The sequence below is a fragment of the Electrona antarctica genome (genome assembly GCF_951216825.1).
Source record: "Electrona antarctica genome assembly, chromosome: 8".
In the NCBI taxonomy this organism is placed as follows: domain Eukaryota; kingdom Metazoa; phylum Chordata; class Actinopteri; order Myctophiformes; family Myctophidae; genus Electrona; species Electrona antarctica.
Genome location: NC_136789.1, coordinates 56,505,524 through 56,520,545, shown reverse-complemented (window position 1 = coordinate 56,520,545; position 15,022 = coordinate 56,505,524). Strand labels below are relative to the sequence as shown.

The window sequence follows — 15,022 nt, the reverse complement described above, 5'->3', positions numbered from 1 at the left end:
AATGACATAGTTCAATTAACCCCTGTAGTTGGCCTACTAGGGCCTGTGTGGTTTGTTAAGTATAGCCTATAGGCCTAGTCTTGTGCTTCCCACAGGTTCTGCTGACTTGCCTATCAGTGCATTATTGGGAGCACCTGGCCAGTATAGAGCGTCGCAGTCCCGCCTCCTACCCTGGACCAGGAAATGAAACCCAATGCATTTTCCTCATAGACATTTTTTAAAGTATTTATTTAAAGACGGTTACGCCGCGGACAAAGCCAACTCGAGTCGTGACCACTCATGACAACACAAACAATATTTTGGACCAAACAAATAATTACAAAGAAGAAAAACAACAAAAAAAGTGTTGTAACCTGCCGTTTTCTTCTTCTTTCTAAGAGATGCAGTCCACTCAGAGAGTGGGCGGGGTCTTTGGGCTGGATCCAGGCTAACCTGGAACCATAATATGCCTGGAACTATACCCCCACCTCAATGACCACTGGTGATCCCCGGACCACTGGTTGAAAACCACTGCCGTAAAGTCTGCCGGAAAGCGTGCGTGGATGTCGACCCTCCGAGCTATGGGACGTTACCGTTATCTTCACCACATCTCCTCCGCTGCCAGGCAACCGGAGGCAGCCACTCAGAGGAGAGCATCGGCGAGCCGGGGGGCCGGCGGAGAGTTGTTGTAGTAAAAATATGGCGACGTTCTTCGGCGAGGTGGTGACAGCGTCCTCACGCGCTCTGGACGAAGATGAAGACTACGATGATGATGACGATGGAGCGTACGAAGAAGATGAACACATCCACAAGGAGCTGCAGGAGAAGAGGTGTGTTACCGTAGCATGTCTGTTACATGCAACATCTAAACACACACGCACACTATAGTGTCTGGGACGTTAGCATGTTAGCACATGATGATGGGATGTACATCAGTGATTGATAGTTTTAATGTGATCATATTTTAACGTCAGTCAGTCGACCAAATCAATATTGATCTTATCACATGGCTGTCTCTATGCAGTGGTCACAGCACTCATCTCCAGACAGTAACCTAATTGAGTCAAAGCATATGGACATATATTACTCAACTGAAATGGAAGTTGCTCTGTCATACTTGGGTTTGTCAAACTCAGAAACTGAACTCTTCCACTTATTTGTGTGAATCTCAATCCAAGTATAGCCCTTTTACCTGATTTCAATTCACCATGCATTTTGCTTAGAAACTGCAAGAGCTAAGCCATATGAATGATATTGATAACTAATAGCCGCCCGAATAAAAAAAAGCAAATTGGATGCCATGATCTGCCTTCAATACTGCTTGCATTTACGTCTATTTCTAACTTTGATACGGGTCATACTGTTTTCAGCATTCTTTTTGTTTAAAATGAGTTAAGGGGCTGTGGTCGTGGGTGGGAGATGGTGAGCAAGAAATTGTGTATTTAATGAATTTATATTGTGTTGTGTATTGGACCCCCTCTAAAATATCCTCTTCAAACTAATTCTGACAAATTCTGCCATCTATAGGTTGCAATACCTTATAGCTCCATTGAAACAGAAAAGTCCCAGTTCCTAAGTAATTATTTAACTTCATGGCCAGGTTCATTTTTTTTGAAACATTGTAACACTTCAAAGTGTATGAAAGCAACTTGACTGCTGTTACTGGCAGGTCATGATTAAAACAGAACGACATTGGGCTCTATTGTCGTCCATGCTAAACCCCATTACTTTGCCTTTGCCTTTTTTTTTTTTTACTATTTTGAAAAACATTTTTGAATAGTTAAAATAGCCGATCTACACCGACACGGTGTGAGCTTGTAGATAGGCTATTTTAACTATTCAAAGAAGTGTTAAACTAAAAAAAGTGTTAAACTAAAATTGTAAAACAAAAAGAATAAGGCAAAGTAGTCTAGTGATACAGAGTTTAGCATGAACGAAAATAGAGGTGTGTGTGTGCGTGTGTGCGTGCGTGCCTGCATTTGTGTGTGTAAGAGCGTTAGTTCTTATTTAATGTGTAGTATTGGGTGGTAATGTGTGTGTATATCAGATGTTAATGTGTGTGTGTGTGTGTGTGTGTGTGTGCGCAATTATTTGAGCAGGGAGGTGCAGCTAAACTGGGGTCCGGGAGTCTCAGCGGGGGGCTGTGGGACTGTCCCCTGTTCCAATGTCATCATAGCAGTGGGACACAACGCTACAAGTAAGTGACTCGTCTCGCATCCTCCAATCCAGTTCATGTCATGGTCACAGACAACTGCCACTGGTTCTGCTTTGTTATTGCGCCCAAACGCACACAAGAAGTAATGTCACAACTAGGAAGCCTCTGAGCAGTCACTTGCCCTAGCCCCGACGACCTTACAGGCGTATTACAAAGGCCCAACCTATGTAACTTAGATAGCATTTTATGTAGACTTGGATAGCATTTTATGTAAACGTGGCACTATAAAGTATACAATGCATAGTTTCATTATATAGATATTCCACTGTTATGTTCTTAGCTTACGTATGATTCATGATAACTACTTTTTTATGTACAGTATGTGATGTATTGCCATGCTTTTTGTTCTTGCTTAATGTAAATCGCTCTGGATTAAGCAGAGCGTCTGCTAAATGCCTAAATTGTTATCACCTGATCGCAATTATCTATCTATAAAAGTACCAAGTCTCTGTACGTACGTCTGTAATCCACGTAACTCGAGAACCGTTCGCCCCACCGACTTCAAATTTGACACACGCGTTCCACGCCACCACAGGGCAGTGCAGTGCGCGCTGTCGAGTCCGTCGGATACACCGTCGTCCATAACCAGCGCAAAAGCCTCTGCCCGCCGGGCTCTGGACCTGGTTACCCCTAGCCTCGGTCCCAGCCTTGATCATCTCCGAAAAGAAAGGCACAACATAAGGCAGAGAGTGCATAGCGGGCCGGAACAGATGTATTTCCCCCGGATACGATATTATTCGACCAATCACAACACTTGTTTCATTCATACCGCTCATTTCCTTGAGCGGTACTTCCGTCGACTCTGTGCTTTCAGCCCGGCACCGGTCTAGTTAGAAATAATCGCAATTATTTTACATACTCGTCATCATTGTTTCCATTATGATGTTCATACATTATCAAACATTTTCAAAACTTAGTTTATTTTTGGCTTTTTCTGCCTTTTATTGATAGGTTGAAAGTAGACTGACAGGAAATGGGGACGGGTGGGGGGGGGGGGGGGGGGGGACACGGGATCGGGAGTCGAGCCCGGGAGTCGAGCCCGCGGCAGGCTGGCTCAGCAGCCTAGGTGCGCAGACGGTTGAGCTAACCGTCCGGGCACAAAACTTAGTTTATTAAAATGATGATAGCTGGTGTCATTTTGACAGCAGGCTTTCCAACTAACAGCTGTGCGTGTAGAAGTATTGAAGTTTGGTACAATGCAGTTGCATGCCATTTTTAATACCTAAAATGTATAAATCGTTAAAAACGAGCAGCACTAGGCGCGGTTCGAGTGGCTGCATTTCTCCTGCGCGCGCCGTCCCGTCGTTTTTCGTTTGTGTGCGAATCGAGTCTGATAAATGTTGTCGTGGTTGTTGTTGTTGTTCTCAACAGATTTTCTGTCGGCGTACGTTTTGAACAGTACGGCGTGGGAAGAAGCCGGTAACACGTCGGTGTGGAAGGAGGGGAAGACCGCAGTGTTTCATCGATACAGGGACAACACTTCGGTGAGTGACTCCTTAGTACAATTTACAATCTAGGCTAAATGCCTAGATTTATCCAGAGTGAATTACAATAAGACAGTGGTTTTCAACCTCTTTCTTATCAAGGTCCATTCTTTTTGGGCCACGGACCACCATTTGCTGATATTTAGCCTCGCAAACCCAAAACGTAGAATGTTTTGTTGACGTTGGATAAGATTTTGTTTTGCAATTCCGCGCTGCATTGTTAAATATTCGACATTCTCTTATTGTGTAGACTAAGACTTCTTGTAATGCAGACGTTTAACAATAATTTAACTCTTGAGAGCATAGAATGAAACCAAATAGACCCGTAAGGGTCCATTTGGTTTAATTTTACGCTCTCAAGAGTTAAAGATCTATAAGGGTCCATTAGGTTACCAGCTCTCCACCATTTAGCTGGGGACCACCTGGAACCTCCTCAAGGACCACTGGTTGAAAATCACTACAATAAGGGGTCATCGATAACGTCTGTACACTTGTCCGTGTCAGCCTGTCTAGCTTACGCTGTGAGAAACCTCATACTGCTACTGATTGATTGATTGAAGAATGTATTAACAGTTTGCAGAATTACAGTACATTTCAAGCACAAACTCAATACAAAGGCTGTTAACTGTGAGTGGACGACCCAATTAAGCATTACACTTGTTTCCAATAGGGTCCACCATGTTCAAATCATCAAAACATTTAGAGACGTACAAATAGATACTTCTATAGACAGAACAGGAGCACTTATAATGCTATTATAAGGAATCAGCCCAGCTCCTAATCCAGACAACAGTCTTGTCAAAACTCGACTATTGTAACGCCCTCCTTACTGGCCTACCGGCATGTGCACTTAAGCCTCTCCAACTGATCCAAAATGCCGCAGCTCGCTTGGTCTTCAACCAGCTGCTCCGCCCCCTCCACTGGCTCCCGGTCGCTGCCCGCACAGAATACAAAACCCTGATGCTGGCATTCAAAGCAACCAGAGGTATGGCTCCCCCATATCTTGCAAGCATGAGTGAACCCTACAAACCCTCCCGCGCACTCAGATCAGCCAATGCAGGGAAGCTGGAAGTACCCTCACTAAAAACGCCGGGACAACGCTCCACACGTCCCGTCAGAACTGCAGCATCACTCCCAATCTTCCGCCGTAGTCTGAAAACCCACCTTTTCAGACTCCACCATGGCCCATAGCACTTACCCTACCCCCTTAGACAGCACTTTTTAGACTTAGATAGCATTTGATACAGACTTATAGCATGTTATGTAGACAGCACAATAATTGCGTTGTATGTAGTCATAGCACTTCATAGTATATATGTACAGCATAGTATAGTATATATGTATAGTTTATATGTACAGTGTCATTATATAGATATGTTCTAGCTACGTTCTTAGCTTACGCATGTTTCTTGATAAATGCTTTTTATATATGTGATGTATTCACATATAGTGTTTTATTCATTTATGGGCTGACATTCATCCATTGTCAATAGTGCACTTCCTTATCAAATAGATATAGAGTTTGGATTAACCATTCTGATTTATTTTAGTTCCCCCCCCCCCCCCCCCCAAGTTCCCTTGGTCTAGTCTAGTGCATGTAATGGAAAAATCCATAATGACACTGATTAAATTATAACACATGTACAAACACATTTCAATTTAAAAAAGGCACACAACACAAAATAACTAGCTTTTATTTATTATCTTATTTATTATTCTGAAATGTGCCACGTCAACCCTAGCATCCCTATTCTGGGGGGAGCATTGCATTCGCCACAAAATAGCCGATATACAAGCTCACAATGCGACGCATTGAACACGTATGAACTATTGGACGGCTTAGTGAGCTTGTAGATCAGCGTTTGGGGGGGAAAAAAGAGCGGACCAAGTACAGAAGAGTATTAAGTAGTGAAAGCCTCTTGCTCACTTTGCGGTGAACGAGACAAGTAATGTTTGTGTTGAAATGTCTTGAAGGTTCTGATCTGCCAAGTCACAAACTATGTCCCAGAAGACCAGCTGTTCCAGTGGACTGAAAAGGTAATGACACGTCATTGACGCTAGGGATGCAAATGATCCATTAACCCATTTAGGCCTGACGTCGGAAAAAAAAAAAAAGTCTTCAAAATCCTGACGGTTTTCTGAAAAAACCTTATGTTTCCGTATCAGTGGTGCTCAATATTTCACGTCAAGGACCCCAAAAAAAACTATATGTTGAAAATATGTTGTTCCAGGGACCCCCCCCCCCCCCCCAGAAGCAAAGATTTGAGTCCAGATCCAGAACCCAATACAACCTGCATGAACATGCTCTACCATCCCCAGAACCCAATACAACCTGCATGAACATTCTCTACCATCTACAAATTGGACAGCATTACATTTTATTCATAAAAGAAAAGTTACATAAACAATGCTGCTTTAAGGTGTTTAACGATTCCCGCTCCCCTAACAATTCTTCCCCTTAAGGGTCCGACAGACTGTAATCGTATTTACAAGACATTGGTAAGATCACAACAAGTCCAACGCTATATATAAAAGTGTACCTAAAAGGTCTAATATCTCCCCCGAGCCATAGGGGATTCCCTTTGGCTTAGTGGGCACGATGTTGGCTTTCCAAAACAAACGGTCGACTCTACAGTACGTGCAAAGCTAAGTGTGTCGTGTTGTTGTTGTTGTTGTTCAGGTGTTGGGGTGTCTTCACAAGGCAGGGCTGAGTGTCACGGTGTTGTCGGACTGTCCCGTGTCGGACTACAAGACGTCGGACATGGCGTACAGCAGCAGCAGCGCTCCGTTCCTGCGCTGCCTGCGGACCAGCACGTCCAGAAGCCTGGCGCTCTGCCGGCCCCTGGAGCCGCCCAACATCATCACTGGGCTCCCTGCTGCAGGTGCGCGCACACACGCTAGGCCCTTGTTCCCATGTACCCCATAACCCATTTTGACCTGAGATCAGATTCTCAAAATGTCTTCTACATCCTGACAAGTTTTCTGAAAAAGCTACGTTTCCATGTCGGTCGCTCTTCGATTTAAAAAAAATAGCAGATCTACAAGCTCGTAGCGCGCCACTCGGTGGCGCGCTACGAGCTTGTAGATCTGCTATTTTCCAATAGCTAAAGCATAACATAATGCTGACACCAAAAGGGGTTCCCGCCCAAAATGGGATAAACCAGTGTTGTTTTTGGCAGCACATTTTGCTTTTAATTTTAGTCCTAGCCTCTTGAATAGTTTTCATTTAGTTTTAGTCACATTTTAGTCACCTGGAACGTCTTAGCGTTAGTCTAGTTTTAGTCGACTAAATATCATAAGATTTTAGTAGACTTGGGGCTGCATCTTGCGCCACCCCGGCCCTAACCCCTAAACGTATTTGCCATTTTTTACTATTTTAAAACATTTAAAAAAAATACTTCAACTAGCCAATCTACATCGGCACGTTGTTAGCTTGTATATCGGCTATTTGCACTATTTTAAAATGTTTTAATAGTAAAAAATGGCAAATAGGTTTAGGGATAAGGGGTAAAGGGGTGGCGCAAGATATATGGCTAAATCTACAGTTGATTCAGTTGACAAAATTGTATTTTGGCGGGCCTTGTCGTAATGACAGTTTTTACACTTGCTGAAAATAGCCGACGCGACACGCTGTGAGCTTGTACATCGGCTAATTTCAGCATGCAACCAATTGTAAAATGACTTATACTGGATCTCTTGTCCACTAGTCCCTTCCTAACATTTTAGTCTAGTTTTTATTTGTTGACGAAATCGACAGTATATTTAGTCTTAGTTTTAGTAATCGTACAGTAGCTGTAGTCTTTATTTAGGTTTCCATTTAGTTTTCATCAGTGAAAAAAGGTAGTTGACGAACATTTTTCGTCTTAGTTTTAGGCGACGGAATCAACACTGCCATAAACCAGCATTGGGGGGAAAAGCTGCCCATAAGCCTAAACATGCTGGTGTTTCCAAGGCTGGTACTGTATGCCAGTTGGTGCCACTGGTACTGTATGCCAGTTGGTGCCACTGGTACTGTATGCCACTGGTACTGTATGCCAGTTGGTGCCACTGGTACTGTATGCCAGTTGGTGCCACTGGTACTGTATGCCACTGGTACTGTATGCCAGTTGGTGCCACTGGTACTGTATGCCACTGGTACTGTATGCCAGTTGGTGCCACTGGTACTGTATGCCACTGGTACTGTATGCCAGTTGGTGCCACTGGTACTGTATGCCACTGGTACTGTATGCCACTGGTACTGTATGCCAGTTGGTGCCACTGGTACTGTATGCCAGTTGGTGCCACTGGTACTGTATGCCACTGGTACTGTATGCCAGTTGGTGCCACTGGTACTGTATGCCACTGGTACTGTATGCCAGTTGGTGCCACTGGTACTGTATGCCAGTTGGTGCCACTGGTACTGTATGCCACTGGTACTGTATGCCACTGGTACTGTATGCCACTGGTACTGTATGCCACTGGTACTGTATGCCAGTTGGTGCCACTGGTACTGTATGCCAGTTGGTGCCACTGGTACTGTATGCCAGTTGGTGCCACTGGTACTGTATGCCACTGGTACTGTATGCCAGTTGGTGCCACTGGTACTGTATGCCAGTTGGTGCCACTGGTACTGTATGCCACTGGTACTGTATGCCAGTTGGTGCCACTGGTACTGTATGCCACTGGTACTGTATGCCAGTTGGTGCCACTGGTACTGTATGCCACTGGTACTGTATGCCAGTTGGTGCCACTGGTACTGTATGCCACTGGTACTGTATGCCACTGGTACTGTATGCCAGTTGGTGCCACTGGTACTGTATGCCAGTTGGTGCCACTGGTACTGTATGCCACTGGTACTGTATGCCAGTTGGTGCCACTGGTACTGTATGCCACTGGTACTGTATGCCAGTTGGTGCCACTGGTACTGTATGCCAGTTGGTGCCACTGGTACTGTATGCCACTGGTACTGTATGCCAGTTGGTGCCACTGGTACTGTATGCCACTGGTACTGTATGCCAGTTGGTGCCACTGGTACTGTATGCCACTGGTACTGTATGCCAGTTGGTGCCACTGGTACTGTATGCCAGTTGGTGCCACTGGTACTGTATGCCACTGGTACTGTATGCCAGTTGGTGCCACTGGTACTGTATGCCACTGGTACTGTATGCCACTGGTACTGTATGCCAGTTGGTGCCACTGGTACTGTATGCCAGTTGATGCCACGTAATGTGTCACATGATGGTATTTCGCGTGCAGTAATATTTTTGAATGCTTCAGTTTCCAAGTGGAAAAAAACAAACAAAGTCAGTCGGGTGGTCAAAAGTGGAGGTGTGTGTGTGTGTGTGTGGGGGGGGGGGGGGGGGGGGTGAATGGAAAAAAGGGCCCCCCTTGAGAGAACACTGTTAAAATTTAGATCTGCTGTTTTTGAAAAGTCAAAGTACAAGCTGCAGCATTAAAATGGTTGAACTGATATTGATCCTATATTAACTAATTTAGCTGGGGACCCCCCCCCCCAGAACCCCCTCAAAGCCTATAGGTTGAAAAGGGTTTAAATATATATTTTAGATATGTAATAATTGCCTCTGTATTGGGAGATGAGTGTGCACACGCATGTACCGTATGCTGTATACTGCCGTAGCAAATGAAAACGTATCTTGTTTGTGTTGTGGGTGTTCAGTCCTCAGTCAGTGTCAGATCCATCACATTCCTGCCGTGGTCTACCAGTGTTACACCGATGTCATCACCCCAGACTCCATCACCATGGAAACCTACAAGCCTCTTCTGAGCAGCCTGAGCAAAGTGGTCAAGGTGAGAGGTCACTTTTTAAAACCCATCCTCGGGGGGGGGGGGGGGGGGGGGACCCCTTTTGGTGTTTTAAAGCATTGTGTTATGCTTTAATATTGAAAAATAGCAGACCTACAAGCTCGTAGCGCGGCACCGCGTGCCCATCTGTGAGCATTAAACCCATTTAGACCTGAGAAAGTCAAAAGAAAAAGTCTTCTAAATCATGACAGTTTTCTGAAAAAACTATGTTTCTATGTCAGTGGTTCTCAAACTAGTTCATGTCAAGGACCCCCATGATGAATGATGTGTACAGTAATTGGTCGCGGACCACAATCTCAAAATATATTGTTCCAGGGACCTCCCCAGAAGCAAAGATTTGAGTTAAAAACGTTCGCTCTGAAAGAATATATATTCAGAGATATGCGCCACATTTTCACGATTTTTCAAACATAGCAGATCTACAAGCTCATAGCGCAGCACTCGGTGCCGTGCTACGAGCTTGTAGATCTGCTATTTTTCAATGGCTAAAGCATAATGCTTAAAACACCAAAAGGGGTTCCCGTCCAGAACGGCTTAAGTTTAGACAACTTAGAACATTTTGTATCCACATTTTATGGATGGCAGGTTATACATTGTTCTCACTAGAAATTAACTATATCACTATTACCTTGGTTTGATTATTAAAAACTATATATTATATAATAGAATATATTTGAAAGTAACTATGATTTATTCAAGAAATCCACCGCCACCATCTAGTGGTGGTGTGGTGCACTAGCGCCCTCTATTGACCAGCCGCCACTGCTCATCAATGAGAACAAATCTACTCCAAAAATGTGCACTCGTTTTTTTGTTTCTGAAGGTTTCTGACCCTGTTTGACCAGAATGGTCAATTAAATCTGTCGATGCAACAGATCTTTATTTATAAGCTCAAACATATCCCCAACTCTATTCCCAAACCTTTTGCCAATGACTTTCAAACAAATTCTCAAGTACACAATTACATCATCTTCATACTCGCCTTTATCGTACCACTCAGTCAGTTTTCCATCAAATACAGACGTACTAACACCATACGACAAATAAGTCTACTGGTCAGCAACTGTCTTCTCTTAAGAACAAGTTGAAGTATGCTCTGATTAACCAGATCACTTAAATTATTCGTATTTTTTCAGTTTCAGTTTATTTTTTATTTATAGTGAAACATAAATAAAACTGAGACGAAAAATGTTGGCTCTTATTTTGAAGAGGAAGTTATGCACAGGAAATCCGTTTCAGGTTATTTTAAAAAAAAAGAAAAAAGAAAGTTATGGAACCATTAAGTGAGAATCTAATCTTTTCAAGCTTATGGTAGAATAGTACGTCCTTTATCCATCCGTTATGTGTAGGTGGAGAATTAATTTAATCTTACGACGGAAAAAAATACCCGATCTCAAGGACTAACCAAAAATGTTTCCCTCATTAGCTTCTGCAATTTGGAAATAATCGGATGTAAACGTGAAGAAATACGGTGTCTAATCTCTTCCCTTCTCTCTTTTGCAGCTCAATCCATCTCCCAGTGCAGAAATCCTCTGCAAGTATGTCAAGTCCAGTGAGATTCAAAGCAACCTGTACATTTGAAAGTTTACATTGTTCATACTTAATGATTCTACAGTAAATAGGCCAATACTTTCTATACTTGTTGTGTGATGTTGTTGAATGAGTAAAGTACATTTCTTGGATTCATTGTATTTTACATTTTTTAAAGGGGACAAGAACTTGTGACTAAATAATAACTAACTATAGTGAATCCATTGGAACACTGAATCCATTTCCACAAGAGTTTTGCATTTATTAATTAATGCTGAAGGTTGATGCTGCCTGACCTAACTGAAGAATAGATACTGAAGAACTACTATTCCCCCACAAATGCCAACAATAATGATGTGGCCTGATTAACTACACAAACGAACCCAATCATATGTCGTAGTTCACCCATCTCAATAACTGACTATGGTGTCGTTTCCATTTAAGCTTAATTTACGTCAGTTCAAAGTGACATACAACTGACAAACACTGAGGAAACCTAGAAATTAAAAAGAAAGCTAATGGGCTGCAAAAGAAAAACTCTTTCTAGTTTGACAGAGTTGTACCCAGATTGTCCAGTAGATGGCACCAGAGTCTCGTTTATCATGAGATTTTGTTATGGTCTATGGGTGAAAAGCAGCAGCAGAGTACAATTTTATTCAAGTACTGTATTTGATTCAAATTGTGATATAGTTTGTACGTTATACATTAGTATATTTGAGTAATACATTTTAATACCATATAATTCTACTCCACTACATCTCAGAGGCAAATACAGAACCTTGTTTCCACTACAATTATTTGCTCACAACAATGTGGCACGTTTTGAGCTTGTAGATCGGCTATTTTTGGCAAGGTGGTTTGGTGGTCCGTCTTGCCAGAGCCATAGGCCCCTTTTCCACCGGTTGGTTCACAATGGGAACCAGTTCAGTTCTTTTTGGTTCTTACTACTTAGTCCATGAGCCAGAGCTCCAAAATTGAAACGTTAATTATGAATTGAGTGGGCAAAACCATACCTATTAGATTATCACCATTAAACTTCCCCAATTGAGTACTTACATGAAGACAATGATGTATTGTATTACAAATTTTACAGTTTTAAATATGCAAATGAGGCATTATGTAGGAAAATATGCAAAATAATCGAAAATATGAAAAAGCTACTACTGTGGAAGGGTTATCATGTATAAATTTACTTGTATTGATCCTAAACAATTTAATATAGGGTATAGTTTGCCCACCAATTTTGGAGCTCTGGCTCATGGACTAAGAATCAAAAAGAACTGAACCGGTTCCCATTGGGAACCAACCGGTAGAAAAGGGGTCATAGAGTAAGACAGAGTTGCACGTGTGCGCAACATGACAACTGTCAAACAAGTATTGTACAGTAACAACTAAAGTCTGTGTAATGTTTATGTTGTACTATTACTAACAAGCAATCTAAAATAAATGGATTTAAGATCATTAAAGCTGGGCTGTTACCAGCTCAGTGGCCTTGTGGATAGAGACACGGGGACTACAAATTTCATGCCCCCAAATGAGACAGCGGCCCCACTTCTGGTCCGTTTCAACTGTGTACTGCAGCTGCCAATGCAATCCCTATGAGAGGCATCATGAAATACCCTAATTTCACTGGTTCATTACTGAGGCTATAGCGATTTTCTTTGTGTTCTAATAAAGTGTCCCATATGTTTGATTTGTCCTTTTCAATGTCACATACCTGCCATCTCAATATACATCCTACAATGTACTATAATATACTCCATCAGTTTGTGAAAAGTACTAGCATTGTAATTCTCAAGTCAAAGTGGTCGCACGGTATATACGTCACGGTTGCATCCCTTGAGGTTTTCAATACCCAGATATATTTGTTGTATTTCGTTTTATATGCTTATTAATACTCATCTGGAGAATTCACTAGGTAGTTGAAAATGTTAGGATGTCACTCCTCCATTTAGCTGGGTTATTTTCCCATGCAACTATTCAGCAAAGTTAATTATACAACAAGTTGACAGCGGTAAAACACACCGTCGGAGCTCCGTGGTAGGTAGAACATATATAGTGAGCCTGTGACATGTTCAAAATATAGACATGAATAACAAAGTCAGTCAGGATCGGGATGTATATTGAGAATTCCACTCTTCAAAGTCGGCGCTCGTAGCCTCGTAAAGGCAGTGACGTCCCTTAAAAGCGACAGGTTCTCTGTCTGCTGTCTCCCCTCTGCTCTGTTAACATTATGGGTAACTCATTCAAGTGGTAAATTAAATGTGAAATACATCCTCTATTGAGAAAACAACAATATATGTTGACAAAGACACTTCATACATTTGGAAACATATTTTTATTCAAATCAATATAGTCTTCAGTTCATTTCATATTATTTTAAAAGTAGGCTAACTACAGTTGAATTGCAATGGACTTCTATGGGCTGGCCTGCAGTATCCGTGCCAACGGACCAGAAGTGGGGACGCTGTCTCATTTGGGGGCGTGAAATTTGTAGTCCCGCCCTGAGACTGGGAGGTCGGGGTTCGATCCCCGGCCGGGTCATACCAAAGATTCTAAAAATGGGACCCAGTGCCTCCCTGCTTGACACTCAGCATCAAGGGTTGGATTGGGGGTAAGTCCCTGCGACATACTAGCGGCATGTCCAGGGGGTGTACTTGTACATCAAGCTGCCTCACGCTACAGAAACAGGAGATAGGCTCCTGCCCTATGGGCCTCATGGCTCGGCAAGGCTACTTACTAAAGCTGGGCTGTTGCCTCAGTCCAATGCATTTTTGCCTACTTCCGGTCCAGAACTCTGGACACTGTTCGCTATGCTCTTCGCCAATAGAATTCTATGCAGAAGAGCCGCCACATTGGACTGGCCCTGTGAAGTAGTTGTCGCAACTCTGTCTTACTGTATGGCTCTGCGTCTTGCTAAGTATAGAGGGCTTATGTAACTTCAAAGTATTCTGTCTGCATGGCACCCAAGATGTTATACAAGGAAGGATAGGCCTATCTCACAGCCCCCTTTCCACGCCCCCTTCCGGTAGCTAGTGGTGTCATTTAACATTAGGCATTTACACTTTTTTTTCTCTGGAGAATCTAAGTACATTTCCTAATGTTAAAATGTGATAATAATATGAAGAAAACACAATGGTATAACAACTCAAATAAGTAGAATAAACCTTACCTTTACAAAACGGTAGTTTGTGGCTTGTGAAAATACCTCATGGAAGTCTATGGACCGCAGAAAAAATAACACCATTAGCTCCAAAAGGGGGCGGGGAAATGCTGTGAGATAGGCCTATTCAGCGAGGTGACATCAGCCGACATCAAGGTTAGGGTGATAATCACAGGTAAACGTTACAATGTGGCTGTAAGACTTAACAACCAGGATGTGGCAACAGAGGCTGTTCCTTTTGAATCACCATCAGTCATCATGATAAGATAAGACATCAAGTGGCCTTAAGGCTAGTGCACTGTGTAACTTTCCTCCTCTACCCCTGATTTAACCCGGTTACCTGAAATGAAATGACTACTATCTTTACCCAGGGTATCTGGGCTAAGCTCAAGAACTTGTTTCCAGCCAGGCCCTGCTCATAGAACATTTCATCGTAGTGGTTCAATGCCTTGTTCAAGGGCACTTCAGCGGTGGTAATTTTAACGTGTCGGACCGCTGATTCGAACTGGCGACCTTCCGGTATCAAGACCGCTCCGCAATCCGTTCGGCCACCGCTGCCACAAATTACTACTAAACGTGGCGCTGTTGTGCCAGAAACAGAGAGAGAGAGATAGTGCTGCACTATCTCTCTTCCTAGATTGATGCTGATGTAACATGATTTTGTCGTTTTCAGAATCCAACATGTGTGACTTCTACAGAATGGACCAAATCACCCCAAGATCTACTGGCCTTCACTCCATGATCAAGGTAGCATTGTGTGTGTGTGTGTGTGTGTGTGTGTGTGTGTGTGTGTGTGTGTGTGTGCGCGCGCGCGCATCTGCTATTTTTGAAAAACCGTGGAAATGTGGC

The 15,022-nt window shown here is 43.0% G+C and overlaps 2 protein-coding genes across 2 annotated transcripts in view; one reads left to right on the top strand and one right to left on the bottom strand.

The window, feature by feature from the left end:
• Window positions 1-15,022, bottom strand: part of LOC306928416 (kelch-like protein 23) — a 375,750-nt gene that overhangs the window by 298,551 nt on the left and 62,177 nt on the right. The gene's annotated exons all lie outside the window — the stretch shown is intronic.
• Window positions 525-11,162, top strand: psmg1 (proteasome (prosome, macropain) assembly chaperone 1). Its single transcript, XM_079507570.1, has 7 exons — window positions 525-809; window positions 2,079-2,176; window positions 3,566-3,678; window positions 5,653-5,715; window positions 6,359-6,560; window positions 9,335-9,465; window positions 10,984-11,162. Exons 1-7 carry the CDS (start codon window positions 679-681, stop codon window positions 11,059-11,061), a joined length of 816 nt encoding a protein of 271 aa, XP_079363696.1. The 5' UTR covers window positions 525-678; the 3' UTR covers window positions 11,062-11,162.